Source organism: Ornithodoros turicata, unplaced genomic scaffold (genome assembly GCF_037126465.1).
Source record: "Ornithodoros turicata isolate Travis unplaced genomic scaffold, ASM3712646v1 ctg00000911.1, whole genome shotgun sequence".
NCBI lineage: Eukaryota > Metazoa > Arthropoda > Arachnida > Ixodida > Argasidae > Ornithodoros > Ornithodoros turicata.
In genome coordinates this window covers 563,295-590,788 of record NW_026999415.1, presented here as the reverse complement: position 1 = coordinate 590,788, position 27,494 = coordinate 563,295, and the positions used below count along the sequence as shown (strand labels likewise).

At 43.8% G+C, this 27,494-nt stretch overlaps 1 protein-coding gene across 2 annotated transcripts; it reads left to right on the top strand.

Annotated features, from left to right (window-relative positions):
* The first annotated feature begins 448 nt into the window (after window positions 1–448).
* On the top strand, window positions 449–27,494 carry LOC135375620 (uncharacterized). Of its 2 annotated transcripts, XM_064608291.1 has the most exons (5): window positions 449–877; window positions 4,073–4,305; window positions 20,604–20,673; window positions 26,882–27,012; window positions 27,075–27,494. In XM_064608291.1, the coding sequence occupies exons 3-5, from the start codon at window positions 20,619–20,621 to the stop codon at window positions 27,351–27,353; spliced, it is 465 nt and encodes a 154-aa protein (XP_064464361.1). In that variant the 5' UTR covers window positions 449–877; window positions 4,073–4,305; window positions 20,604–20,618; the 3' UTR covers window positions 27,354–27,494. The 2 variants fall into 2 exon arrangements, with proteins under 2 accessions (XP_064464361.1, XP_064464360.1); XM_064608290.1 differs by lacking the exons at window positions 449–877; window positions 4,073–4,305 and adding an exon at window positions 16,260–16,375.

Here is a 27,494-nt window from a genome sequence, read left to right as displayed (position 1 = left end):
TCTAATGCCTCGAAGCGAAAATTAAAGGCTGTTTCTAATTAATATGACATTACTAAAAACACGTACCGCCACCACAGAGGTAAGAAGGAAAGAATGGTGCCGAAGTCGTTGCATGGATAAAGAAAAAGAAATAAAATATGATGATACTTTTTCTAGCACGTATATTGAATTTATTCCTCGATATCACTGACTCGCGTTATTTATTTAATCCAGCACATCGCCGTAGCCGTAGCAGACGACGTCTACCGCCGTGATCAACACTGTTTTGTTTTGTTGCGTATACGAGTTTCAATGATATCAGAAACTAAATTCTCCAAGATACGTTACAGAAACAGAAATTTTATTGTTCTCGGGCGTATCATTATATTTCATCCCTTTTTTACTCATGCAACGATATCGACACCAATCTTTCCTCCTTTCTTCAATGGCGGTAAGTAATCATGCAAATAGGATCGGTACAAACTTTAAAGCTCCTAGTACGCTTCTAGTAATGGCAAAGTAGCTTCGAGTGTCACTTAGAAGTAGCCTTTACTGTTCACTTCGAGGCAAAAGCAACGTGGGTATCTGTCAATGGAGATGGCATGGGAATCTTCACTGTTCACTGACTGACATGACGCGCGTAAATCTACATGTGTGCTGCGCTGTGTGTTGTGTCGTCCTTTGTTTGTTTTCCGGCACGTTTTTTTAATCGCTTTTAAAGTGTGAATTTACGTACTCCTTGTTATTATTATTTATGAGATCCTTCAGTGCTAACATACTGCTCCAGGATCGTCTGGGACGAACAACAATCGGGGAAGCACCCGGAACAGAACAACCTCAAGGAACAGGACAGAGACACCCATGCACAAGCAAGTGTGAAAAACCAGGCTTCAGTTCAGTGAGTTCTATATCTAGCCGTGTGCCATCGGCCTGCTGATGTTGCAACGGGTGTTCTAACTTTTCTGCTAGTTTTCAAAACTACAATGAAGCCTGAATACATGTTCCTTTGAAAGGAAAGCTATCAGAACTGGTTATCTTTATGTGGATACAAGCAGAAAGAACTGCATCAACATTAAGGTGCACATGGTGACATGTTCTCTGGGGCCCTATCCTGGTCAAAGTAACCTACCTCGATTACTTGAAATTTCTTCTGTCATTGGTGCACAATCAAAAAAGGCGTGAATATTAAAAGTGGTTGACACCTTCTATCAACCAATCGCCCCACGTATTATCTTGGAAAGCGACCCGCCTTATCGGTGTTTCCTCCTGAGAATCCGAAGGCCACACCTGTGATCTGCCTGCCCCGCCTGCCCTGCATTGTTGCTTCGGTTCTTAGGTGTCGGAAACAGAAAACTCTACCGGCGTAAAACTGAATTTCGTGGAAAATGCGTGGAAAAGCACGCCCGTAATTTCCTTTTTTGCTGTTTGTCATTTTTCTTGACGTACAGGTGTGCAAGACGGCAATGTTTGTGTGACACCGTGCTTGTACTTGACATTTATAATTCGGTATGTACCTGTGAGATGGCGCTGATAGCAGGCAACAAAACTGACAAAACGGTAAAAGCGCGAAGGATCATTGCAAAGGGTCGAACGGACAGTGTTTCGCGAGCCGTAAACGCGTTTATGAGAAATTGGTTCGTGCTTTAAATCCTGAGCTTTATTTATGAGCTTTTCTTTATATTTTTCTGTGTGTTCGTGTGCTCGATATGCGAAATGATAATTCGCATTGCAATATCCTTCTTTTGCTCTTGAGCCGTGGGGGTGCCGCAAATGAGCATTGATAGTTTACTCAAGAAACAGTGAACTTTGATCGATGAGTTTTTTGTGTGCACACTGCTACGTTGCAATAACATTGATTGTATGACGTACGGCTCGGACGACGCTTCGAAAAGCCCGCCGCTTTCACGCATACGATGCCGCGATCGGCGCACAGAAACAACGGTGTTACGCGGTGCTTTTTTCTCATCATTAAACACAAACGAAGAAAGACACGAATTTTTTGTTGTGACGAGCACATACAGACTTTATACAACACAATAAACGGAAATGCACACGCGGACCCATCACGAAACCCATCGCCGCTCAAAGTAATCGACCCTCTTTCGCTACATTACTTTTCAGCTTTGAAACTAATCTTTTACGTCATTGTTACGTCAAAATGACGTAGGGTCATGGTCCGAGATTAGGGCCGAGAGGCTGCGAAGGAAAACTAGGTATAAATTTCAATTGAAACGGGCGGGATTTAAGGGCGGAGTATTTCGTGCCAGCCCCGCCCTACAGCTTGTGACGTAAAGTAATCGAGGTCGATTACTTTTGACGAGGATAGGGCCCCACGTGTAAAAGATGTGCCTCGTGAAACATGTTCATTCGTTCTTCACTTATCCACTCTGGTGTTCCATAAAGAGGACCATTAAAAAAGGCCAAAAAATATATATACCAAACACTCAGAAGGCGGAAAAGTCGAAAGGGCCAATGAACAATCACGAGCCATCAAGAAATGAAAAGTGTATTTTGAAAAGTTAGAACTGCTACATAAAGTAGTAGAGCAAGAAAGTAGAGTTTGGGACAGGCTTTGGGAAATCATGTGCTAAGGAGAGATTTTTTTTTTAAAGCACTATGGGTTATGCGTTTATTGAACGCGGTGAGACCTCAATAAACCAGCAGACAGGAATCGTGAGCACCCCATCGCCTCAATAAATTATAAAGTAAATCATTAGCAACCCACCCGTATCAGTTGGCAGCGTGTCATAATGAACTAACCCTAACCCGTCCCTCCCGCGGGCAACTTCCTCCCGGCCGTGTCGGCAGTGAAGTTTATTTCAACGTCAATCTTGCCACCGTTGATACAGAGAGAGTTTATTTTCGAAAAGTTATCCGGAAAAGTGAATTTCCACACCAATTGTTTTCGGCGTTTCATTTTTTAAACGATCTATTTTGGCAAACACCGACAACTTTATTTTATCGCGATTAATTGAGCTTAGAGCTATCTTTTTTTTTTACTTTTGGTAGTTCTGGCTTTTTGGCCTTCTTGTAGTTCGCCCTTATGGTTGCCGCCCATTTCATAATGGCGCCACTGTTTTGCAGTTATTTCTTTGAACTCTGTATAAAAAAGAAACTTTTAGAACTTATCAGAACGGAAGAACCTAGATCCTCTGAAAAAAATTTGAAGAATCTTGCTGTGGCAAAGGAACGCGGCCTTGCGTCGGCAACATGACCTTCGTGAAACTTTTCCTGTCTCCAAAGACTTACTTTCGGGTTTTTAAACCACCAATGTGGGACCCGTAGTGGGAGGGCGAGGAGTCAAGCGAAAATGTCAGTGAAAACTATGAGTAGTCCTCGTTCAATAAGGGGACGCTTGAGAGCGCTGTGACAGGTCTGACGGGGGGTCTGAGCCCCCACCGAAATTTTCCCTGGGGGGGGCCAGGCCCCTTCCAGAAAGTCTACCCAGGTGACAATTTGGATGAATGTTTCGAGGGATCTCCTAGGAACCGCGTGTTCCGTGTGAGTGATCATGCTAATCCTGTAGAAATTTGTCTCACGACGTCGCAACAAGGAATTCCGGACACCCTGCCTGACCTCTGTGCATGAATGGGGCAGGGTGGACGTTGTGCCCCAGCTCCCTTTGGCAGATTGAAAACTCTCCGTCCATGGGTCAGACTTTGTTTTTTTGCTCACCTCAAGTTAATCTTTGGAGCTGACACAAGAAGGGTCCCTTACAGGTACAGAGTTGCAATCAACAGGTTACCTGTTGTTGTATCACCCACTACACCTTTCCCATTGACATTTTGGCTCTGTTTCTTACAATTAAAAAACTGGCTTTCACTTCATTAATTAGTTACAAAAATGGTTTGAGTATCCTAACACCACTGGTAAGGTAACACCATATAGTCCGGCCTTTATTATTATTTTTTTTGGTGCGCGATGAACCATTTTTTTAAACTTTGGCTAATTTTTCGTGATGCACCCTGAATAGCATTGAGTTCATAATAAACGAGTAGATTTTTCATTGCATTTTTTTACCGTATTAGGTGAAACAACCTCGCATATTTTTTTATATTTTGTCACCCACGTGTCTCTTTTTGTGTCATTTCAGGGACCAGGGGTGTTTACTTCTCATTAAACAAGATCCAAGTGATACCTGTACATTTGAGTTCTTGAGTCCCAGCCTTATGGATTTACAGCTGCAAGAGATGCTGCTGGCTCCAAAGTGCAGTGTTCAGCTTTCGAGAGTAAAACTGGAACCTCCTGACGTTGCATGTCTACACGAACAGGGCCAGATACAGGAACAGTACTGCAGCGAGTCTCCATCAAGAAGCGATAGTTACGGTAAATTATTTTATAGATTATGTAAGGTGGTGAGTGTTTTACGGTATGTTCACAGCGAGGTTTCAGTAAGTAATGTCCGATTCACATTTGAATTTGATTGCGAGACAAGTCTTTCTTTTTTTGCCTTTTTTTTTTCGAAAGGCCAGATTTGGCAATAGCCTTTCCACGTGTGAAGACGCAGGTGTGTTCGGAGCAGTGGTATCCAGTCCCATGCGAGTCGCTTCTGCTTGGGCTCCATGTGCCATGCAGGGTGCAAAGTGTGTTTGTTTTGCTTGCCATCACCTGTGCGCTTGGATTCCGTATGGAAGGAGTATCGTACGGTTTCCACCTTCTGCTGCCACATGAAAGAATGGACCTCGTAGGAGACACCGTTCGTAACACACTAATTCCTAACGTATCGATCATGACGGCTCCCAAGTTGAGGTTCCCCCCTTGGCTGGCTCAGTGTCCGGTTATTATGAGAGTTCTACGCGTGATTCGAATATACCGAATAACTCGAATTTGAGTGATGTATAATACATATTTCGAATAATATTAGAATCGTCGCGGTAATTTAAGAAATAAATGTTCTGTTCCGCGCTGATTTGCTGTTGCGTTCATCATTATGTCTGTAATTTCAGATGCCATGTTCCTCACAATATTTATGGTAGTAGTTCAGCTATTTAAACGCTGCATTTATAAGGAGAGGATAGAGAGGTAGGAAGTGAGCTGGTGGCATAGATCCATAACTTAAAACCTCGAGACTAGGGGACAAAGAATGACCTCGATACCGAATGAGACCTTGAGACGAATTGAGACTTTTTTTTCTTTCGAGCCGTCGTTTTTTTATCCCCTAGTCTCGGGTTTTTAAGTTATGGAACCGCATTTATATTTTGTATATAAATACTCGTATCAAAAAGTATTTATGAAGATGATTTAAATACGTACCCCTTTCAACGAAGTATTTTGCGTTTATATTTCAATACCATACCTGCCAACTTTCCCGGATTATCCGGGAGACCCCCGAATTTCGTTCAGTTTCCCGATTGCACGGACAAGCGCTCCAATCTCCCGGAAAATTGTGGCCTGCACGCACGTATTCCTGAAGAATGAGAGAGCCCGTAACACGTGTTTCACGGCATGACCATCCATGGCTGTAGGGTGGTGGCAGATAGCGTAACTAAGGCTGGTGATGCCGAAGACCTAATATTTCTAGGTTAAAAGGAACAAAGGAGAAAAGACCACTGTGGCGTATTAATGTTGTTTCAAAAGTATAACACCACAAAATTTGTGAGAGTCAGTTGGTGTACTTAGTTATGTTGGTCACCTCCTGCACCAATTTTTAATAAGGTTCAATTGCGTTGCTACCAACCAGGACCTGGGCCTGACCTATGATCTAATAATAATAATAGTATCTATCTATGACCTATATGGACCTTCAACACTAGTTTGGTCTAGGTTTCACACGTGGCTTCTAGTGAAATTCGAAGCTGCTCTGTAGAGCTGACAGGAGACTTGCAGAGTAGAGAAATTTTTAATTTATATTTTCCAAATAACATGTAAAAAAAAAAAGTACTGTACCACCTGTATTCAAAGAAATACAAATATACTTTGTTTGAGCTATGTGCATGTTAGCAGATTACAGGTGACCGATGCCACACAATGGGCGTCAAGGGTGAGAACACAAGAATACTACCACTCCAGGCACTGTCCTGAAATTATAAGTCACCATTTGTCAGAAAGCAATGACCATGCACAGCCTAAGGATCATATTTAGCTCCTTCCATTATTCTTTTTATTGACAGCACGTTGGCTGCCATCCAGTTCATGAAAGTGACCTTTATCGTTGAAAGAATGGTTCAACAGTAAGCGAGCTGGTGATAGTGTCCATGATGGCGAGACCTGAAGAGGAGATACAAGGGACATACACACACTGTGTCTTGAGACATTGTGTATGTCCCTTCCTATCCCTCGTCTCAGGGTTTTTCGTTATAGACCTTCATGATGTTTCCTTCCGGAAACTTTACATATTTTTATGTAGAATTGTGAAGGTACAGCCAGGCGCTGTTAGCAAATCACGCAGTACTTTTCCTGAAACAAGAATCCATAGAAGGTACACAATCATCTTCAGCATTGCACACATCTATGGGACATGTTAATCACTTTGGAATGTCACAGGCATGTCATGGAGGCCGGCACATGATTAGTGGTGTTGAACAGACAACTATTTGTCATATTTTAGGCACAAAAAGGAGTTTTGGCACCTGCATGTTGAGACAGATGTTTCTCTACATACTTTGCCATGACACAAATATATGAAGCAACAAATGTACCCTCTACTTTATTATGGTTATTAGTCAACACTGCCAAGAATGTGGGAACACAGTCTTGTACCACCTACACTCTTCAAAATGACCTTCACACACGACACATTGTAGGTCAACGAGACTCCAGAATGATGTCCTCTCCCTCCCCATTAGCTGAAAACATTTTTCTAAAACCTTGCATAAGGGGAAGTTAGTACAAGAAACACACACATTCCTTTTTTGAGCAAATCAGTATTCAGAGTGTTACCATACTGTGGTAGGCCTGCAGTGCATTACGTGGTACAGCACACACTGTAAAAAATTTCACCGTAGAACATATCCCCCATTCTAATGACAGTCTTCTCCGTTTTTTCAAACTGCCATTTCCCATAGTGCTTTATGGTATGACACAGTATTTCTAAATCTTTACTGTAGTTTACTGGTTGTAGCAGAAAAAAGACACCACTGTTTCCGATCACAGGACGCGAGCCATAACTGCTATACGGAAACAGTACATGCTGCTCTCTAGCAGTTGGTCGTGTTTGGACATGGTATGGTGCATGCAGGGTAAATTGCATGGTTAAAATATCCAGACGTGAACAACTGTTAGATTACATGATGTAGAATGCTGTATAGTACAGTAAAACCTCCAAAGTCGGACACCTCCCTCCCTCGGACAACTCCCCATGATTTCATTGCACGGGCAGGCTCCCATTGAAACTACATGGGGACGAAATTCTCTGACGGACACCTCCCTATCTTGGAAGTAGGATAGGGTTTTCCCTGCAAAGTCGGACAAAACCCTGGCCAAATTACCTCAATATCGGCCCATCTTTGCACCAAAAAGACCCAAAATGAGCCAGTGGCCTTGACTTTTGCCCCCTTTTTTCCCCTATACTGGTCTCAGCATTTTGTTGCTTTAGTTTTTAGCGCCCAAAAACAAGTGCTGTCAGTCTACATTGTAATTCTTTATGTGAGCACTTGTCTTCAGTTTGTCTAGAGCCTTTGAACGAGCACTGCACCAAAGCTATGAGAAGTGGGCTGACGCTTCAGAGACAAGTCCTTGCTGCTCGAAAAGCTCCAGAGGTAATGCCATTGAGTAGAATCTGAACAGAATTGAATATACTAAAATCAGTAATAATTATCAGTGAAGAGTGGGTAGAGGTACCACTACCAAGCTCCACCACCGGGCACCACCACCAGGTACCACTAAGGACCTTAAATTGAAGAAGGGGGACATTTCTCACAGCTGTGATCTCTTCCATTTTTTGTTGCCGTCATATTCTGTAACTCGGACACCTCTATAAGTAGGAGACGCTTCGGCTGCACCGCGGGTGTCCAACATAGGAAGGTTTCACTGTATTTATGTTCCGTGTCATGTGACCACAAACAATATATGCTTTTGCTCATGCTGCACAGCACAGGCGAATTGAGCTGCATGTGAGGATAATAACATGAAACCCGAGGCGCGGAGGAAAAGGCATGACTTTACGGTCTCTGTGTCAGTTGTTTCATGTTGTAATTGCTTACCACCTGGCCTGTACCTGAGAATAGGTTTGATGCATTGTACACGCACCATAGACATGCAGTAGGTGGTGTGTTGTGATAGTAATGCCACTGCCAATTGAAGAATAATGCTCCAGGTGGTTTGTTTCGGTACAGTCTTGAACTATGCATACCAAGGGGTAGGGCATCTGCGTGACAGGTTTACCTGGAAGTAAGAATGTAAATGTTAGCTGAAGTCATTGAATAATTAACATTATCAATATACTGCTGCAGATCATACTAACAATAGCTAGGGCCTGACTTTTTAGGGTTAAACCCGTATCCGCCCGATATTTACTCCCCTAACGAAATCTGTAAAATTCGGGTTTAACCCGAATCTACCCGAAAACAACCGGGTCGCGTGGCACACTCATAAGTGTGCATTAAAATAAAGTTTGATAACATTGCTAAACATTAGTTCCATGTTAAGACAAATTTTTATTAAACAAAAAAAAATCACCCGAATTCCTGACGACAGAATATGCCGTAACGGGATTTAACCCGAATACACCCGAATTTTCACATGAAAAATATCACCCGATATTTACCCCCCGAATTTGGCCAAAAATAAAACCCGAAAAAGTCAGGTCCTAACAATAGCACACAAGATGCTCCGATATGTTCTGCAGGAATGTCTCTGTACTCATAATATTAGTACAGCAGCTACAGAAAGGCATAAAACAAGTTTTTGTATACATGATACCACTTGAATGCAACAAAAGCTTCTGCTGCACTGCCAGAACACCACGGCAGACAGATTTACCTTACTTCACCTGAGAAAAAGTATGTACTGTTGCACACATGATGCTGTTTGAATGTCTCGAAAAACATAATTTATGACCGAAAGACATCAACTGGGAGATTTCGATTTACCTTACTCAAAACTGAGAAAAAGTATGTGCAGTTGGACACATGAAACTGCTTGAACTGCCCTTGAGCGCTCTGGAAGAACACCTTATTTGTGACCAAAATACAACAGCTGAGCCAACATTGAATTTATACCTTACTCAAAATACACAAGATGTGCTGCCGTGCATATTATACGATGATACTGCTTAAATGTACTCTGAAAGCGCTGGCACCTCAGGCATGGTTGCTCTAAGCTAGCGAGCAACAGCAAGGGTATACGAACACAAGAAATCGAACACAAGTGATGGAATGCACTTGATTAATCAGAAAATGAAATGTCTCAGCACCAGGTGTCACTGTTCCGTCAACAAAAACAGATGAACTTTGAAGGGGCGTCTGGTTGGCACTGGTGACAGCCTTAAGTTTGAAACCCAGACGGTGATAGTTGAGACGTGGAGTGCAAGCTTTTCGGTGGTGCCAGAATGCCTGCGAAATCATTTAACAAATAAGGCAATTCCAAATTTGTACTGAGAATACACCCGCTGGGGCGTAATCTCTAAAGGATGAAACAGTAACTGACAGATAGCGTATTTTTCTCTTCTACGTGATGCAATTTGCACCGCATGACTGACTTGTCTAACATTACGCGTCTTACCTTTATCTGCTGCCTAGTCCTGCCCCTGCAATCTCCTGCTGCAGATAAGGTTGGCACAGCATCCCGGACGAGACATCTTCGGCTTCTTGTGAAACAAGTTGCGCATTGCTTCCGTAACATTCGTATGAGCCAGATGAACAGATCAACTCGCTGCTTTCGAAGGTGGCACCCAGTCGGAGTTGTAACCGATTGTTGCAGTCAATAGATTTCTCTTTCGCCTTTCGGAAAATTGTGGTTTGAAACATGGGAACTGCGTGCTGAAGTGTTCTTGCAGACAGGAGCAAAACATTCACGCATTCTCGGCACGCAGCACAGAACACGAATCACACCAGGAAGACTGTACTGGCCTAGCAAATGCTTTGCAGTCGAAGGAAGCAAAACTCACGTTCCTCGTGGGTTTAGTGAAGTCCAGAAATATACTGGCTCTCTAATAGCGAACTGTTTATCACTTCCCCAATGTGAATCTGCGCAGCAGACGGCTCGGCAGCAGAAACTGGCCGGCTTGGCGGAAGAAACCAAGCCAAAGATCATGCCAAGCCGGAGCGCGGGCACACCACGAATGTGTCGTCGACACAGGGTTTGCGGGCCACAAGACGGGATGTCAGTGAAACTAAATATTCACTTTTTCGGAAAACCGCGGGGAGTTTGGGATAACTATTTTGCATATATAATCAGTGTTCCCTTATGAACACATCGTGTGAGTACCATTCCATTCTGTAACACTCGAAAATCGACGTAGCTGAGCTTTAAATCATGACCGGTTGTGCAATCGCTCATTCAGTTTGGCACTGATGATCTCCGTCGCATGACGGATGAAACGTCTGAGTAAACCTTGTTATTTTGTTATGTTAAGTTGGAGTTCTCTACTTTTTTGTCTAGTTATGTCATCTCCCGGCTTTTGGAGTACTTTTGCATAAAGATGCAGGTTGTGAGAGGCACATAAACACTGCTTACATTGCTAACCTGTCTATCACAAGACATGTGAAAGGATTGCCAAATTAAAATTCAGTAATGCAAAAATGATTCTGAAATACATAATTCCAATAGAAGGGAGAGAAAACATTGGAATAACAGGTAAAGGTAAAGCACTGAAGTGTTGGCATTCTTCTGATGTGTATGATATACTGCTCTATTTAACCCATGACATATATGTTGTCAAACATTAACTTCTTGCATTCAACATCAAGATGCTGTACCTATTCCATCTAAGCGACTCGTCTTTACACGGACACGTGGCACACCATTTTGGCACAAAGATTTGATATCTCTGCTTGTTGGACATATCAAGCAACTACTGTGCCAAAATTGTGTTACCTACATGACATACTGCTTTGCTGAGATATGTTACGGAAGAAATACTCCTGAAGCGATTAAAGGAAGTGCATACGAGTACATATGCTTTGCAAAGTTGTTCCAAAGTTCCAAGTGTTGAATTGGCAAAGCATTAGTCATCTCATAACAAAGTGATGAAAGAAACTAGTGAGAAATGCGAAGCCGCGAGCACTGTTGCATGGCCATGTTCACAATGGGCAATGACGCTTTTCACTTTGTGCACCGTGGACTGACTATGCTCAATGAGTGGTTTGCAGTATCTATGATTGATGTAGGCCATGGCAACTACCGATGCACTTTGCAGAGTGTGCGATGATGTCTTTTGTGAACGAGACAAACCTCAATATATGCCCACGTAATTTTGATCCTACAATTAATTGAGTTGAGGGTTTCAGGTATTTAAGTGTGCACCTCTCTTCTGATATTTAGTGGGAATCACACATTAGTTACGCATCCTCTAAGCCTCTTAAAAAAATTGTCTTCTTGAAGTGGACACGGAAACTACCTTTCGCAGACAGTACACTGCTGGCATACAAAACCCTTGTACAAAGTGCCTTAGAAACGGTACAAATGACATCACACTGTCCATCATAAAAACAAATGACATCATACTGTTCAACAGTGCCACCAATTTGGTACAGTTGAGCTACGCTCAAACCTAGGGGGGACGAGTTCGCATCAAAAAGGCACGGTCTTGAGGGGATTATGGTGGTCTTTGACAGAGCACGCGACTTTCGGTCCTACTTTTCTTTCAAGAGGAGGCAGTGAACAAGTGCCCATTCGTGGAACCCAGCCCTCCCCTTCCGATTTGTTTCGGTATCAGTCTGTCTACCAATGTCATGATGACATTTATATTCTCTTGAGTTTCTTACATGCTGTCCAGGACATATATGTAGGTAGGTAGGTATGCCAAGAATTTTTTTTATTACTACCCTTTTTTTATAGTTTGAATCCCTCGAAAAACCATTGCACAGCACCAGAACACAAAGGCTACATAACGACCCAGTTTCACCAACCTTTTCAGCATCTGAACTAAGATGAACGGTCATTAAACTATCTGCTTCACCACATCACCGATGGAAAAAAAGAAGTGTCTGTTAAGTGTCTGTTCGAGGATTGGCAACCCTTGATATTGGTTCAGTTAACCAGAGTTGGTGAAACCGGGCCTATGGAAGTCACCGAAACATTCATCACATCACAAATCAGAGTTTGAAAAAAGAATTGAGTGCTAGCATGAAGTTTTGGCAATTCTGAGTAGCATTTTAACTGCTGCCTATGTAGCTGCTGCATAATTACAAGTAATTCAGAAAAAGTAGTACAAATTGTGAGGGTACTCTACTCTATCTTCCTCTGCATGGTATTGAAAACTGTGATGATTCCAAGTGCTCGTCGTCTCTGCCCAGATTCTGTAGCAGATTTATCAGCCATTTGTGTTCCTATTTGTGGTACTGTGGCAAACTAGTCACTCCACCCACATACCAGCATTCCTAGGTTACACATACCATGTGGTTGATATACGAAGAGGGGAGTCAAGTCCTGTAGATCGCATAAACAAAATACAGAAACTGACACTGAAGATTTTTGTTTAAGTTTAATTTGTACAAGGTTTCGCATGGAGGTCCACGCTTCCTTAGGTCCTACCTGAGGAAGTGTCGGTTTCTGTATTTTGTCTGTATCATGTAGTTATAAGAGTGGTTTAAACCACCTCACAGAAGTTGCAGATGTTGTTCATCAACTTTATTTTGAGATGGACAGAGAGTTTCATTGCCTGGGGTGCTACTCTACCCCATAGCTGCTTGTGGTGTGAGGAAGGAAATAATGTCCCATGGAGTCCAAAATTGCCAAAAGAGCTTCGAGAGCAGCATTCGTGGGCTCGATTTAGCTATAGGCCAAGAAATTTTAGAGAGAGGGGCAGGAGTTCAGATTATTGAGATCTCAAAATGGCAGTTTGGAAAGCTCAGTAGTGTGGGCAATGACAAAGAATATACTCTGGATCTTCTACAGCACCTGAGAGAGCCAACTTGCCTCATGTGGTGGAGCTACGACAGGGGAAATACCAGTCAGCAAGGGTCTACGACAAGGGTGCCCGCTGTCCCCTCTCCTGTTCATGTGTTATATATCGCATATGGAGAAAAGACTAGAGGAATCGCAATTGGGGTTCGATGCCTCCTACATGGACATGGGCCTACAAGTCCAGCAGCGGATTCCAGGGGTGATCTATGCCGATGATGTGGTCCTACTAGCAAATGACCAGGAGGAGCTGCAGAAACTGACGAACATCTGCTCGGAGTGGGGCATAGATATGCGAATGAGGTTCAGCGCACAAAAAAGCGCCCTGATGATATGGAATAATGAAGAACCCATGGAAAACGGAGATACTGAGCTTAAGATACAAGGACAGACAGTACCACGTGTGTGCCAGACTAAATATCTGGGGGTGGCCATCTCGGCAGCACAGGACTACCTACAAGATCACGAAAAACAACTTCGTACAAAGGCGACCAAAGCGGTAGGGGTACTCCGGTCCAAAGCACTGTGGTCCTTCAACAGATTTGTAGTGTTACGGGAGCTGTGGAAAGCAGTAGCTGTCCCTGGCTTGACCTACGCAAACGCGGTATTGTGCTTTACAGCGGCTACTATGAACTTTCTAGAAAGGAAACAGAAGGAAGCAGGCAGAGCCGCACTGAGGGCACATCGAACAGTCCCGAGCGCTGCGATACAGGGTGATGTTGGATGGTCGAGCTTCGCGGCCCGTGAAATTAAAGCCAAGACCACATACGAAGACCGAATTCGAACACTCCCCGATTCGTGGATAGTTAAGAGACTGTACAGAGCAATGGTCTTCAAAGATCTCAATTCGCAGTGGAGAAAGAAATTCAAAAGGTCGTTGAGGGAAATAGGCCTAACGGAGAGGACCCTAAACGAAGCCCCGTACCCGTTGCGGGAGATCAAGGAGGCGGTAATGCGATGGGAAACCAGCAAATGGGTTGGAAGCCTTGGCGCGAAACCTGCTCTGAGGGGGTACGCGGAAGGGAAAGACTTCATCAGAATGGAACGATTCTATGATAACGCAATGGGCAGCAGCCTCCTCTTCGAAGCACGCGCGGGAGTACTTCGCACGAAGACATGGTGGGCAAGAATCAACAATCGGACGACGCACACGCACCAGCCAGGCACGACAGAGTGCGCCATCTGTGGTGATGAGACGGAGACTATGGAACATGTTGTTCTGAAGTGCCGGAAGATTGCGCCACAATCCGTCTCAGAAACCCTGACCCAAGCACTGGGATTTGGAATTGGTCTCGAAAGGAACATTGAAATAACAAAAAGACGGCTAGAAAACTGGTGGCAAGAAAGTGGCCAGGGCACCTTTTGAAAGGATTGGAACTCGGACACTTGAGGATTTTAAGGCTAGGACGTACAACTTATGCTGTGCTGTCCACCCGCTACAAAGGGGCAGCCGCCATCATCATCATCATCATGGTAATGACACTGAGCTGTAAATGCCCCATTGAGTCACAGTGCACCACATTGGCGAGAAGTGTTTTGTGGCATCCAGAAACCAAGCTCTGGGCCAACATTTCTCAGTATAGACGGGGCGAAAACGTCAGTTGTCCATTGACAGGAACACTATTTAAACAATCCATTGATATGTTGGTGAACGAGATCTGCTTTCTACATGACCAGTAACATTCCTTTGCTATCTGTCACTGTGATTTAATTAAACACATCCCTCATGTGACGGCGTTCCCGGCACAGTTTTACGTTTTACCTTGCTAAACCACTTTTCGCGGCGCTTATCAAACATAACATTAGCGGTTCTTCGTAGGCCGAGGCCGAGGAAAGCAAGAGACGTTTCCATGATGTTTACTGTGATGTACGTGATTACCGTCGTGACAAATGGTCGACACAGCAGTTTTGCGGTACGTTTTATATGTTGCCTATCGTGGACATTTTTCGCTACCCGATTGCCTGTCCAAAACAGCTACGACGCCATCAATGTCACTTCACCAATGAATTCCTTCATAAGTTACACGCGCGTGTTAGCACACCAAGTCGTTACACGTCTGAAAAATACCTGACGAAATCGGCAGAAGAAACATATGCTTTATTAGAGCTTGCAGTGATCATCCTTTTCATGCAGCTCATCACGCAACACCATACAGCTCCGTCGTTACTCCATTTTCTCTAATAGCCTCGTCCCCAATCAGTGTTGCCAACATTTTTTCGGCGCTCCCTCCAAGTCAACCCCAAAACCCTCTAGAATCTGGACAAAAACCTCCGTTTCTAAAAATATCGTGTATTTTCAGTGAAACAATTAGATATTGATGATATACCGATATATTCACTTGCGCGGAACAAGATATCACAGGTTTTGTATACGCAGGCATGTCCTTTACCGAGCAACGCCCCGACTCGAGTTGAGGTGAGAGTAGTGAGAAAATAAAAATAAAGAGTGGGGACCGAGTCTAGAAGTCTGGCAGAATGCACTGCTTTGCAATGCTATGCTTTGGGGTACCTCTCCATGCCAGTCTTTGAATTCATGAAGTTTAAGTCACTCCTTCGAGAACTTCTGTCGGTATGGTGACTTCTTCTCTGGATTGGAAGGCTTCCCCATTATTGTGAGGAGGGATACTGTGCCCCAGAAGCAAACAGACTCGCGAAAAATCCAAGGAGCTTCACAGAGCATGCAAAAACTAACACGCGTCCGCCGTCACGGAGGGGAGCGGACTCTTGGCCGGAGCAGACGCCAGCACACGAAGCACGAAGAAAACCTCGAGTAAGCCGCATAAGTTGTGCAACACGCTACTTTCTAAAACATAAGGCGTTCTGAAACTTCTGCAGTTTGTCATCTGACATTCGTTTATCCTGTTTTGGGGTCGTATTAGCAAAACTTTTATGGGTACACGACGAAAGTTGAAATTCGTCGGAAGTGAAACCGAAACCTCCAGATTTCCCTCCTCCCTCCAAATCGAAATTCTTCCCGCTAGGCTCGGGCACAAACCCTCCAGATTTGGAGGGAAATCCTCCAACTTGGCAACACTGTCCCCAATAGTAGCCGAACGGCCGAACCTCTGAAGCGTTGTTTTCCTAGTATTCATACGCGTAGTTATTTACGCCTCTAACTTAATTAAATTGATGAATAATTGAGAGATATATGCTGAATACCACACAGAATTGCATAAAGACTCGTTATTCTGGAGTGTGACACGTGACACACATCACTTCTAGCGCATGCGCAGCGCAACTGATTTTCCTCTCCCGAAGGCCAAGTGCACGCGACCCGCGTGAGTTCTGGAACGCAGCATTGGCGGTTTCGTGCGTGGTTGCGTGACAGTGCTACTGTGTGGGCTGTTCTCCCATTGCTTCCTTACAAGAGTTGTGCGGACTACAAACAATGAGAGTAAGTTTACGGATGTCTTCAGGCGCTAATGTTGTGGATCGATAATGCAATTACGACTGAAATTGTCACGAGGTCACGAGCCGGACCTAACTGCACGCAGTGTCCACAGCTCTGTGCAAATGTTCAAACAGTGGCTTATCCATAATGGTAACCACGGGGACGCGATTCTGGGGCAGTGTTGCCACACGTAAAACAAACTTATATCTGTAGATCCGAGTCCGAAAAATCTGTAGCCACTCAAAACTCAGCTTCTTGAACGTTTTGTCTTCACATCTGGAATGTCTGCCTGCGTCTCTAAATTCAAGGGTTTATTTCGTTCCACTGCTGAAGACCACAGTCGGAATTTATTGCTGCGGCGGCATTGCGCGTTGGAACTTTCGGTTTGCGATGTCGCGTGTTCAACTCAGCAACAATAGAAAAAAGTGCCACTGCACGTTGATTTTAATATTTTGACATGTGTATATTCACATGAGCTGTGGCAACTAACGCAAGAATCGCGTGTAGTAGGAACACCCTCGTTCCACTATCACAATGGTGAGCGAGGATCGCAATTCATGGACAACAAAAACAATAAATTTTATTTATTTATAAAATACTACAAAGGGTCCAAGTAGGAGGGGCACAGAAAGTCCAAAATAATTTACAACAAGACACATATGTCACATCATGTAACTGCGTTTAAGCCTTTCACAAATGCCGTGACAGAGCGGTGTGAGCAGATGACAAAGAATTCCATTCTTCGATGGTTCGAGGAAAGAAGGAATATTTCAAGCAGTCAGTCCTGCACTGGAATGGTTTGAGTGCGCGGCTTAGCCGTGTTGATCTGGGTGCGTGTGGACTGATATAGTCCTGATGATTGATTCGATATTGACCATTGAGTACCTGAAAAAGAAACTGGAGCCTATGGGTCTTTCTACGCTCTTCCAGCGGCCACTCCGTGCGTAAAGAGGAGTAACTGAAGTGAGACGATGGTACGACTTAAAAATAAAACGTAACGCTCTCCTTTGAACGGATTCAAGTTGTCGAATATTCGCAATGGTGTACGGGTCCCAAACAATATCACTATATTCCAGAATAGGACGAACTAATGTTTTGAATGCCGTTAACTTAGTATGAGCTGTGCATTCACGAAAATGACGTTTTAAGAACCATAATTTCTTGTTAGCCTTCTTTGTTATGTATTGGATGTGCTTATTCCAGCGCAGGTCTGATGTAAGAAAAACGTCCAGGTATTTGTATTCGGAGACCCTTGAGAGATTCACTGAGTTAATACAGTAATTGAAGGTGAGCGGTTTCCTTTTGCGAGTGACACTCATGACCACACACTTATTTATGTTAAGAGGTAACTGCCATGTCTCACACCAGTCAGCCATTTTCTGCAAACAATTATTTAAACATGCACAGTCATCACCGCTATTAATCTCCTTATGCAATACACAGTCATCGGCAAAAAAGTTCATTTTAACATCGATACCCATACCAGCATCATTTATAAAAATTAAAAACAACAAAGGACCCAGGACCTGGGGAACACCGGATGTAACTGGTACGAAGGACGAGTCGGCGTTATTCGCATGGACAAATTGTTTTCTATTGTCAAGGTAGTTGGAAAGCCAGGTAAAGAGTTGATCACTTACAATTTCCTTCAATTTTAATAATAATTTCCTGTGAGAGACTCTGTCGAATGCTTTAGCGAAATCCAGAAAAATAACGTCGACTTGTCCACGAGCGTCTACAACTTTGGCAAGGTCATGGGTAATGTTCACAAGCTGTGTCACTGTGCTTAGACCGTGGCGAAAGCCATGTTGACTGGTAGAGAAGGAATTCTTACTTTCCAGATATTTTGAAATATGCTTATATACGATATGTTCTAATACTTTACTACATGTGCTCAGAAGGGATATCGGCCGGCAATATTTAGTTTGGAACCTGTTTTAGGAATAGGAACAACCTTGGCTATCTTCCAATCGTCCGGGAGCTCCCCACGGGTCAAAGATACGTTAAAAATAAGAAAAAGGTACTTAGTGCACCTGGTGCACCACTCGGCGTACCGAGTTAGAAAAGCATTTGGGATGCCGTCTGGGCCTATGGCCTTCTTGCCGTTTAAGTTAAGAAGTAGAGTAAGGATTCCTTGCTCGCTAATGCTAAGTCGTGGCACTGGTTCTGTGGGAAAACTGGGCACAGATGGTAAGCACCCGTCGTCAATGGTAAATATGCCAGCAAAATGTTCATTGAGTAGAGAGGATACCGAGCAGCCGTCGTGAACAATATTATCGCCATGTGTTATCATTATTTGATTATCTTTGTTCGGCGAGGCGTGCCTCCAGAACTTGGATGGGTCCGATGCTAGCAGATTATGTAGTGTTATGTTGAAGTACCTTGTTTTTGATTCCCGTATATCCGCTCTCACTTGAGCATGAAGCCGCCTGATATCAAGAGATAGGTTCTTGTCGCCCTTCCTAACTAATCTTTGTACTTTCCTTTTCTTATGAGTTATCCATGGATTTTCGGAACGAAACCGTCGTTGGGGCACGAACTTCCGGATGCATTCGTGCGTTTAAAGAGGTCCCACAGGGAGTTGACTGACACAGATGAAATTGCTAGGGCACTGAAGGTATCAAAGAAGTTGGAAAGCTCATCAATTACACTATTGTCGTCTGCCCTAAAAAAGTCCGTTTTTGGTGAAGGGTCCCAAATTCTAACAGTACCATCCTGTGGTCCGATATGCCTTCAAGGATGCTGCATTCCGCTTCTCTAGTAAATATCTTATTTGATACAAACATGAAATCCAATATTGACGAGGTAGTGCCCTGCGTTCTCGTAGGCTCCTTAACGAGCTGGAGTAAATTGAACGACGAGAGCGTGGGAACATTCATCGTTGGTCAACGCAGACCAGTCAATGTTGGGCAAGTTAAAGTCACCACCAAGGATTACATAGGGATGGCGGGCAGCGTGAGTGTTTATATAATCAGACAGCTTATTCAGAACGGATATGCCTGCAGAAGGAGGCCTGTAAAAGCCGCCTACAAGCAAGCTTCACCCAAACCATTTCGACATCAACCACTTCCGGCAGCACAATGTACTCAATATTTTTTTTTAGGACAACAGCGACGCATCTAGAGGATCTATCCTTACGAACAACAGTATAGTTGGGTGGAATTATTTCATTACTTTCAATATCACTGTGAAGCCAAGTCTCCGTAACAATGAGCACATCCGGATCATGAGACAAAAGCAAACTTTCTATGTCTACTATTTTGTTCACCATGCTTCTGGCATTTAGATTAAGAACCCGAAATTTATCAGAACCAGTCTTTCCATTAAGTCAAGCTTTATTAGTACTGGTCAGTGGTGCATCCTTTACAGAGGTTGCTTTGCGTCGCTGACCAGAAGCATAGTCCCAAACGTACAACACACCATCTATGTACAACTTGTCATAACTCGACCGTACTTTAGCACCTCGTGACCTTTCATCGCGAGCGCTGTCCCATAACAATTTCCTTGTTGCCCTAATTCTGCTAGAGAAGTCTTCCGTGATGAACAGCTTCGTGTTTTTAAGCTTACTTGCATTACGCAACACCTCAGTTTTCTCGCGAAAACTCTTAGTATGACAGGACGAGGTTTACTTGAAGACCGCCTACCCAATCGGTGTATACGTTCAACTGAGGAAACCGTAACGTTAAGCTTATTTTCGAAAATTTCGTTCAGCACTTTTATTTTTAGGTTGTCCTCAGATTCGCCATCCTCTTCTGGTACGCCGTGAACGATAAGGTTGTTGCCCACACTACCAACTCAACAGTTGGTAGTGTGGGCAATGAAGAATAGTGTGCTCTAGATCCTCTAGAGCACCGCAGTGACCACACTGAGGAGAGCCAACTTGTCTCAAGCGGTAATGCCACTGAGCTGTAAAAGCCACATCGACTCACATTTGATGAATGCAGCATCGTGGCGAGAGGTGTGTTGAAGCATGTGTTGGACAACTCTACATCAGCAAAGATGGGGAAAAAAAATGTCGGTTTGTTCATTGGCTGGAAGCCAGTGGTGTCATGAGGTGTTACTGAATGGAACGGATGCGGTGCAGAGGAAAGAAATGGTGTTGCGTGGTAAATCACTGCGTTCTACTTCTTTTCTATCTGTTGCAAGCTCAATGCTATTATACAGTTGCTCTCTGAAGATATGTTAATTTCCAATCTTTGTTAATGATTAACGCAGCTGTTTTGTTTTTCAGAAATCAGCCGGCAGAATGTCCAACATTAGCAGAAAGAAACCACCAGTGGAATCTCTCGTTGAAAACCTGCGTGAGTGATCCTGTGGCGTCAAAATATGTGAAAGCCGTGCCTTGTTCGACTAAACGTCCGGGTGTCGACCACAAATGTGCGATGTAATCTAACGTCGTACGATGAACAGTGAACAGAATATTGAGGGTTCTTGGCACGGCTTGAACTGGCTGTCTTGGATTTGATGAGTGGGAATACGTTCGGAATTGACCTCACTTTTCGATATTGCAAAAAAAATATTGTATAAACGTCCCGCATTCTAAATGGCAGATGAGGCACGACGTCAAAATGACGTGTTACTATTGTCCCCAGGACATCGCAGGGCGGGGCATGAGGGCGAAAGAGTGCAATAATAATCAGTCAGTTTAGAGGCATTATTTACTTTTGGCGACTACGATTTTCTGAAAGCGTTCATCATCGGCAATATATCACGATGCATTTTTAAAAAGTGTGCCTCTTATACCTGTTTGTTGCCCCCTAAAGGGCTTGCGACAGGTCGTTTCGGGTTATCCTAGATAAAGGCAACCTTTACATCAATCGGTGTTTTGCATGGACTTGAACTTGTATTGAAAGTTTCACAGTGAAGAGGGTAATAGAAACTGAGAAAATTGACACCGCGGATACCGCAACTCGTGCAGCTGTGACATCACAGCACTCACAGCCACCAATAAGGCAGCGCCCGAGAAGTAACATGCTTATGGCTCCCAATAAAAATGGCTGCAACTGTAATGTCTGTGACGTCTGCGCTTTGAAGAGGAGCGTGTTCAAGGACTTGTATCTCGCTAAGTGCGACCCGTAGAAGGATAATTCTTTTTTCCTTCGTATGCTGGCGTGCTGTAGAATGCATCCATGATGTAATGAACCACATCGTTGAAAGTGTCTCAACCCCTTTAAGTGTGCATTCATCTGTAACGCTTTTTTTGCAGTAATGCTCGTTGCGATGATTCTGATACAATAGACCATATGCAGAGCCGTATATTAAAAGGGAGTCTGGCCATTGGGAGGAGTCACAAAAAGAGGCTCAACCTGTCAATCACAGTTTCGCTCCTCTGATTGGTTCGCTTTTTACCAAGGGGGTCGCCATGACACCATACTGCCACCCAAAATGGCGACGAAAACAAACACAGTGAAGCGGGGATTTCGTGACAAAAAATTTTCACTGACTAACCTGATTTTACGCTGCAAATGTACACCCTGATATAAATTTCTCGGAAATCAGTTTCAACTTATGCTCATCCATCGATATCGAACTGAAAATAATACGTTTTGTCGCCGGTGTTCGGCCTAGTGAACACGGCGATCACGACGAAATCATAACAAAAACGGCGCTGTGCTGTACAATCTTATATTTAACAGCTGGATTTCATGGATATAAACATTATTGCCTCTTATATTCCAACTATTCATGTAGATTTGTTTAAAAATCATACCGACAACAGAATGTGTCCCAGCAGGTGGTTCTGCCGGCAGCGGTACAACGACGGAAGCAGACAACAATTCCCGACGTGCCTTACGCTCCCTAGGTGGCGCTTATCAAATTTGCGCCAACAATCCACTACTTTTGAAGATTGCGAGAGGTATCCATTTCAATCCAATCCACTCCACTTGCCACCCAAAATGGCGCTGCCCATGTTGGATAGGGGGGCAAATAGTGAGGATAGGCTGATTGATAGCGCCCCATATTTCAAGACTTGATTGGTCGGAAAGTGGATAAAGTGGGTGGAGCTTCAGATATAGGCATGACCCATTAATGGCCAGACTCCCTTTTAATATATGGCTCTGACCATATGCAGTGTCGTGTATGCCAAAGGGAGTCTGGCCATTAATGGGACCTGTATATACCTGGAGCTCCACCCACTTTTTGAGCTCTCTGGCCAATCACGAGACAAAATACAGTTCACTATTAATCCCATGCTATCCAAGCTATAAATTACCTGTATTCACTGTTTGCTGACATTTTCGGGAAACTGGATTGGATTGGATTGGATTGAATAGGATATTCCCTGACAACCAAGCAACCTAATGGATTTTGCGTCCACTTTTAACGGCGCCATCTGGATGAAGAGGGGCATGTCGGGAAGACGCAGGGCAGCAGAAGTAGCAGAAGCAGAAGTGCATGCTAGCAGAACTGATTGGCCGGTAGAACTGCTAGTTGGAACAGACTGTTTGTATTATACGTATTTTAACTATAAAATATCATATGATTGAATCGAGAATGGGCAAAGGTGTGTACATGAATAAAGCTATGTCATAAAATGCAAATTTTTGGCAATCCGTAGCGTTTTTCTCACTATTTGCCTGTGATTGCTGTCGTTACTAAGGCCTAACAAGGACGACAAAACATGTTATTTTCAGGCAAACATTGACACTGGAGCATAATTTAAAGGTGATTTGCAAGGTATATGCAACAGAATCTACCTACACTTAGGGAATAAAATTGATGTAATTTGTGAAAAAAATTGGTCATGAAATCCTCTCTTCGCCGTTCCAAGCTAGGCTGCCATTTTCGGGAAAATTTTGGTGTCATGGCGGCCCGCATAGAAAACAGCTGCCAATGAAGAACGCTCAATTTGATTGACAGGTCGAGCCTCTTTTTTAGGCTCCTCCTAATGGCCAGACTCCCTTTGGCATACACGGCACTGACCATATGCAAAACTTAGCGCCATCCCAGGAACCTACCGGAGTTCCGCCACGTATGAGGCATCCTACCCGGCTCGTACAATGCAAACGACTGCCATACAACAGTTCTCTCGCGTGTCATGCCTCTCACATATGCAGTTTCACTATCTTATTTGTGTGATTGATGAGATGCGGGTTTCAAAAGGGAATGTAAACCATGATTGACAGCCTCGTATATCTGTATTCCTTATTGCATTGAAAGCGTTGAGCGCGGTAATATAGGTTGGGCAAGAAAATTACGTTAACCTAGTGCAACGATGCTTTGTTATCCCATCCCAGGAGGAGCTTAGTACAGCTCATTTGAGAACTTGTTAGTGCACTTGATACAGCAAAAACATTTGGCACGAAATAAAACTTTAGTGCGATTGCAGTTGTTGCTATGAAACCTGCTGTGATACACACCGTTACGTACTGGTATAAAATGTGGCCTTTCTCAGCTCGGTGAATCCGAGTCTTCGTTATCTGAGCATCTCCCACATAATTGTCACGTTTGGTTGCACTGCATTTCATGTGACTGTTTACCAGACTGATAGTCCTCCTTAAATGTGCTCCTCAGTCGGTGCACTCTGACTGTTTCAATCATTTTGTGCAAGGACATTTCATGATCGCCTTACAGTCACTTTCAACAGCTTCCCTGAGATAGAAATGACTGCTAACTGTCAATAGAAAGATAAGTTCGATGCTGACATAGCAAAGGTGTGTTCACAGCACTTCAGATAGATGGATTTTGTCCCAAACGTGCCGATGGAAGACGCTATGAATTTGCTGTGCCATCAGTTTCTCATTCAAGGATAAGCCAGAGCGAAAACTACCAAGGGAACGCGTGATGCAAAACCATCGATAAGTCATTGATATAGTGTCCAGAAACATTGATACTTGCTGCAATCGTACTAAGTTTTTATTTTGTACCAATGTTTATGCGTATACAGTGCACTAAATAGTTCTTAAATGGACTGTACTGAACTGTCTAAATATGTCATAGGGTGGCATTAAAGAGCAGCTTCGCACTGGGCTAATGTAATTCTCTTCACCACGATCGAAATGACCACGCTCCAATGCAACAAGTAGTAATCCAGAATTACTTTTACCTTGCTTGCATTCCCTTTTGAATCCTTCGTCTCACCATGCGAATAACATACTGAAACAGCACATATGCGAGGCAAGACACGCGATAGAACAGCTGGAGGTGAGTAGTGCGTGTGACTCGGGGAGGGGAGGGAGCCTCAGACATGGCGGAATTCCGGAGGTTTTCACGCGCGCTACAAGAGGGCGCCGCGTTTTGCATATAGTCTATTCCAAATGGAAGGACTACCTGTGGCATAAATTTTGAGTTTGTCAGTCTGATTACACCAACATGAAAAGCCCAAGAGAGAACTGATGTCAGTTCAGAGGCTGGAACAACATTAACGGAACGGTAATCCAGAAGATGTGGGTTCGAGTCCTACAGATTGCTAACCTTTTCAGTGAGTTCCATCTTTCATGAAAAGCCCTTTGTGAAGCCACCTGTCTGAAAGTTCTGCTATGTCCCACAAGGGTGCAGAAATGCTACGAAACGATGAAAGGTGAAAGTCACTCAAAAGGTTAGCCAGCTGTAGGACTCGAACCCACATCTTCTGGATTGCCGGTCGAGGGCTCTACCAATTGAGCTAAGCTAACACGCCTTCTCAGCGACTTCCGGGGTGCGTCATCTGAAGGGACAAACCAGCCACTCTCTCTCACTCATCCTCCTTTCACTTTTACATTTTTGCTCACTCATACACACATTCATACGACGGGATCGATGCAGGCGGCAACTGTTGAACATGAAAGAACTGATGTTCTGAGGCTGGAACAACATAGAAGGAACAAATACATACAAAGCCTCATTTTATGTCCCTTCTATGTTGTTCCAGCCTCAGAGCATCAGTTCTTTCATGTTCAGCAGTTGCCGCCTGCGTCAATCCCGTCGTATGAATGTGTGTATGAGTGAGCAAAAATGTAAGAGTGAAAGGAGGATGAGTGAGAGAGAGTGGCTGGTTTGTCCCTTCAGATGACGCACCCCGGAAGTCGCTGAGAAGGCGTGTTAGCTTAGCTCAATTGGTAGAGCCCTCGACCGGCAATCCAGAAGATGTGGGTTCGAGTCCTACAGCTGGCTAACCTTTTCAGTGACTTTCATCTTTCATCGTTAATTTCTTAGGCAAATTGAGGCTTTGTATGTATTTGTCTCTTCTATGTTGTTCCAGCCTCAGAACATCAGTTCTTTCATGTTCTGCGAAATGACTGGAATTAGCTTCATCAAGTGCAAGCTCCGATATGGACCTTGAGAAATTTTTAATTAAGGCCTTTTTGGATGTGTTGTTTATGCAGTCTAATGTAGTCTCTGTATAGCTGTGCAGCTCTCGGCGCGTATATTGCCAAGATTTCTCGAAAGTCTTTTATAAATTGAAGGATTTGTAGATTGACGTTTTGAATGAGCGGAAGGATTTCTAGTCAAAGAAGAGCTTAGTGGGACACGGTTACAAGGAATACATTGTTGAAAATGTGCGAAAAACCTTGCTCGGGGTGAAAGTTGCTGCCTCAACATTGGGTTTGCACTCCATTTTTCTACCTGTGGCCTACACCGTTTTGTGTATCATATCTCTAACGCAACACATCGTAACCTAGATGTCGTTCCCAATTGGTTTACCCCTCCCCCCATTCGTTTACCTCTGGCAGGACATTTCAGATAGTGAAACTGGTGTGAATACCTTTACCTTTCTTTTTCTTTTCTTCTTTTTTCTGCTTGTGGTGATACAAAAACGAGACAACGAGCGAATCAAACGGACACTTGTTAGACGACCCCTTAAGGGCCAGACATAAACAGAAGACCGCATATGTAACCGAATACGCTGCAGGTTGGGGCCTGGAACGTGACTTTAACCGATTTGGACTTGGTGATATCTCCCAATGTACGCACTTCTATTTCCGTCTGTTGTACAATAAAGTAGTGTTTGTCTGTCTTCCTAAGAGAGCAGTCGTGTTTTTCTCCTCTGCGGAGCAGCGCCAGTTAGAAGCGATTTTATACGAGTGACAACATCGCTAAAGAGTCACATTAGTATATTACATGTGGTATGCAACCTATGCATGCAATGAGTGTTTCCACATTGTATACTACGCCCATAATTTATCTATGTGTTGTAAAATCGCAAAAATCTCCTTTGTCTAGAACTGATTATGCTCATGGCTTTTCTAGTGGATTTATATTTATTTTTGATGTCAAGAGCCTGTGACTGATGTTTGTACGCTGCTGCTGGGAGTTGGGGCCTCTGTCAAGTCCTTTTTTGTTCCCTCCTCCCATTTGCGGAAGTGATAAATTAACTCTTATTATTAGAACCCCCCAGGTAAAGTTCCCATAGAACTCTCCCCATAACGTTTTTCTGGCTATCCTTGCTATGCTGCTTACTGGCTGGCGTCCCGAATAATAATAATAAATAAGTGACCGTATGTATACTGAGTGTTCTTGTAATTTTGCAAGCATGTTGTAAAGGATAATCGATGCGTATCCTTAATTGTAGCACATCTTGTATTCCAGGCACACTGAAAAGGAAACACAAGCAGAGCCTTCGCAAAAACAAGGCCCTGGCTGCATCGAAACAAAAGCTCACAGAGCAGTGCAAGGCACTGAATCGTAAGCGCGAGATCTTCAGCATCCACTTTCTCAGGGTAATGATAACACCCCGGGGTGGTCATTAATTCTAGAGCTATTAATCCTCTCTGTGTCGCAGCTCAAGTCATGGATCGAAGACAAGGTAAACGCCCTGCAGAAGGTCACTCTGAATGAAATCAAATCATCACTGGAGCTGCTGGGGCAGAGCCTGGATCCAGATGGCGGCCTCTCCCTCACTCCAGTGGAGCATCCAGAGGGGCAAGCTTTTATTGTAACTCTATTAGCACCAGCAATATGGTCGATCGCATCAAAGCATCTGCTCATTGGTGGTAGCCAAGGTCCACCTGGACACAGAGAGGTGGCAGGTTTGAATCCCACCACTGGCTGTGTTGTCTGAGGTTATGTCGGCACCCCTTAGCGTGTGCTTTGTCATCAAGATGTCTCAGTAGAAGTACGGTCATTGCATTACGATCAATCTTCGTGGTGAAATAAAAGAGCAAGTTGAGTGAGTTCAGGGCTAGATTTTTCCTTCATATCT

Bases quoted from the DNA above. Each gene is read 5' to 3' on its own strand.
- LOC135375620 (XM_064608290.1), top strand. The intron at 20,674-26,881 runs GTGAGTGATCCT...CTTGTATTCCAG, and splicing joins ATCTCTCGTTGAAAACCTGC to GCACACTGAAAAGGAAACAC. The intron at 27,013-27,074 runs GTAATGATAACA...TCTGTGTCGCAG, and splicing joins TCAGCATCCACTTTCTCAGG to CTCAAGTCATGGATCGAAGA.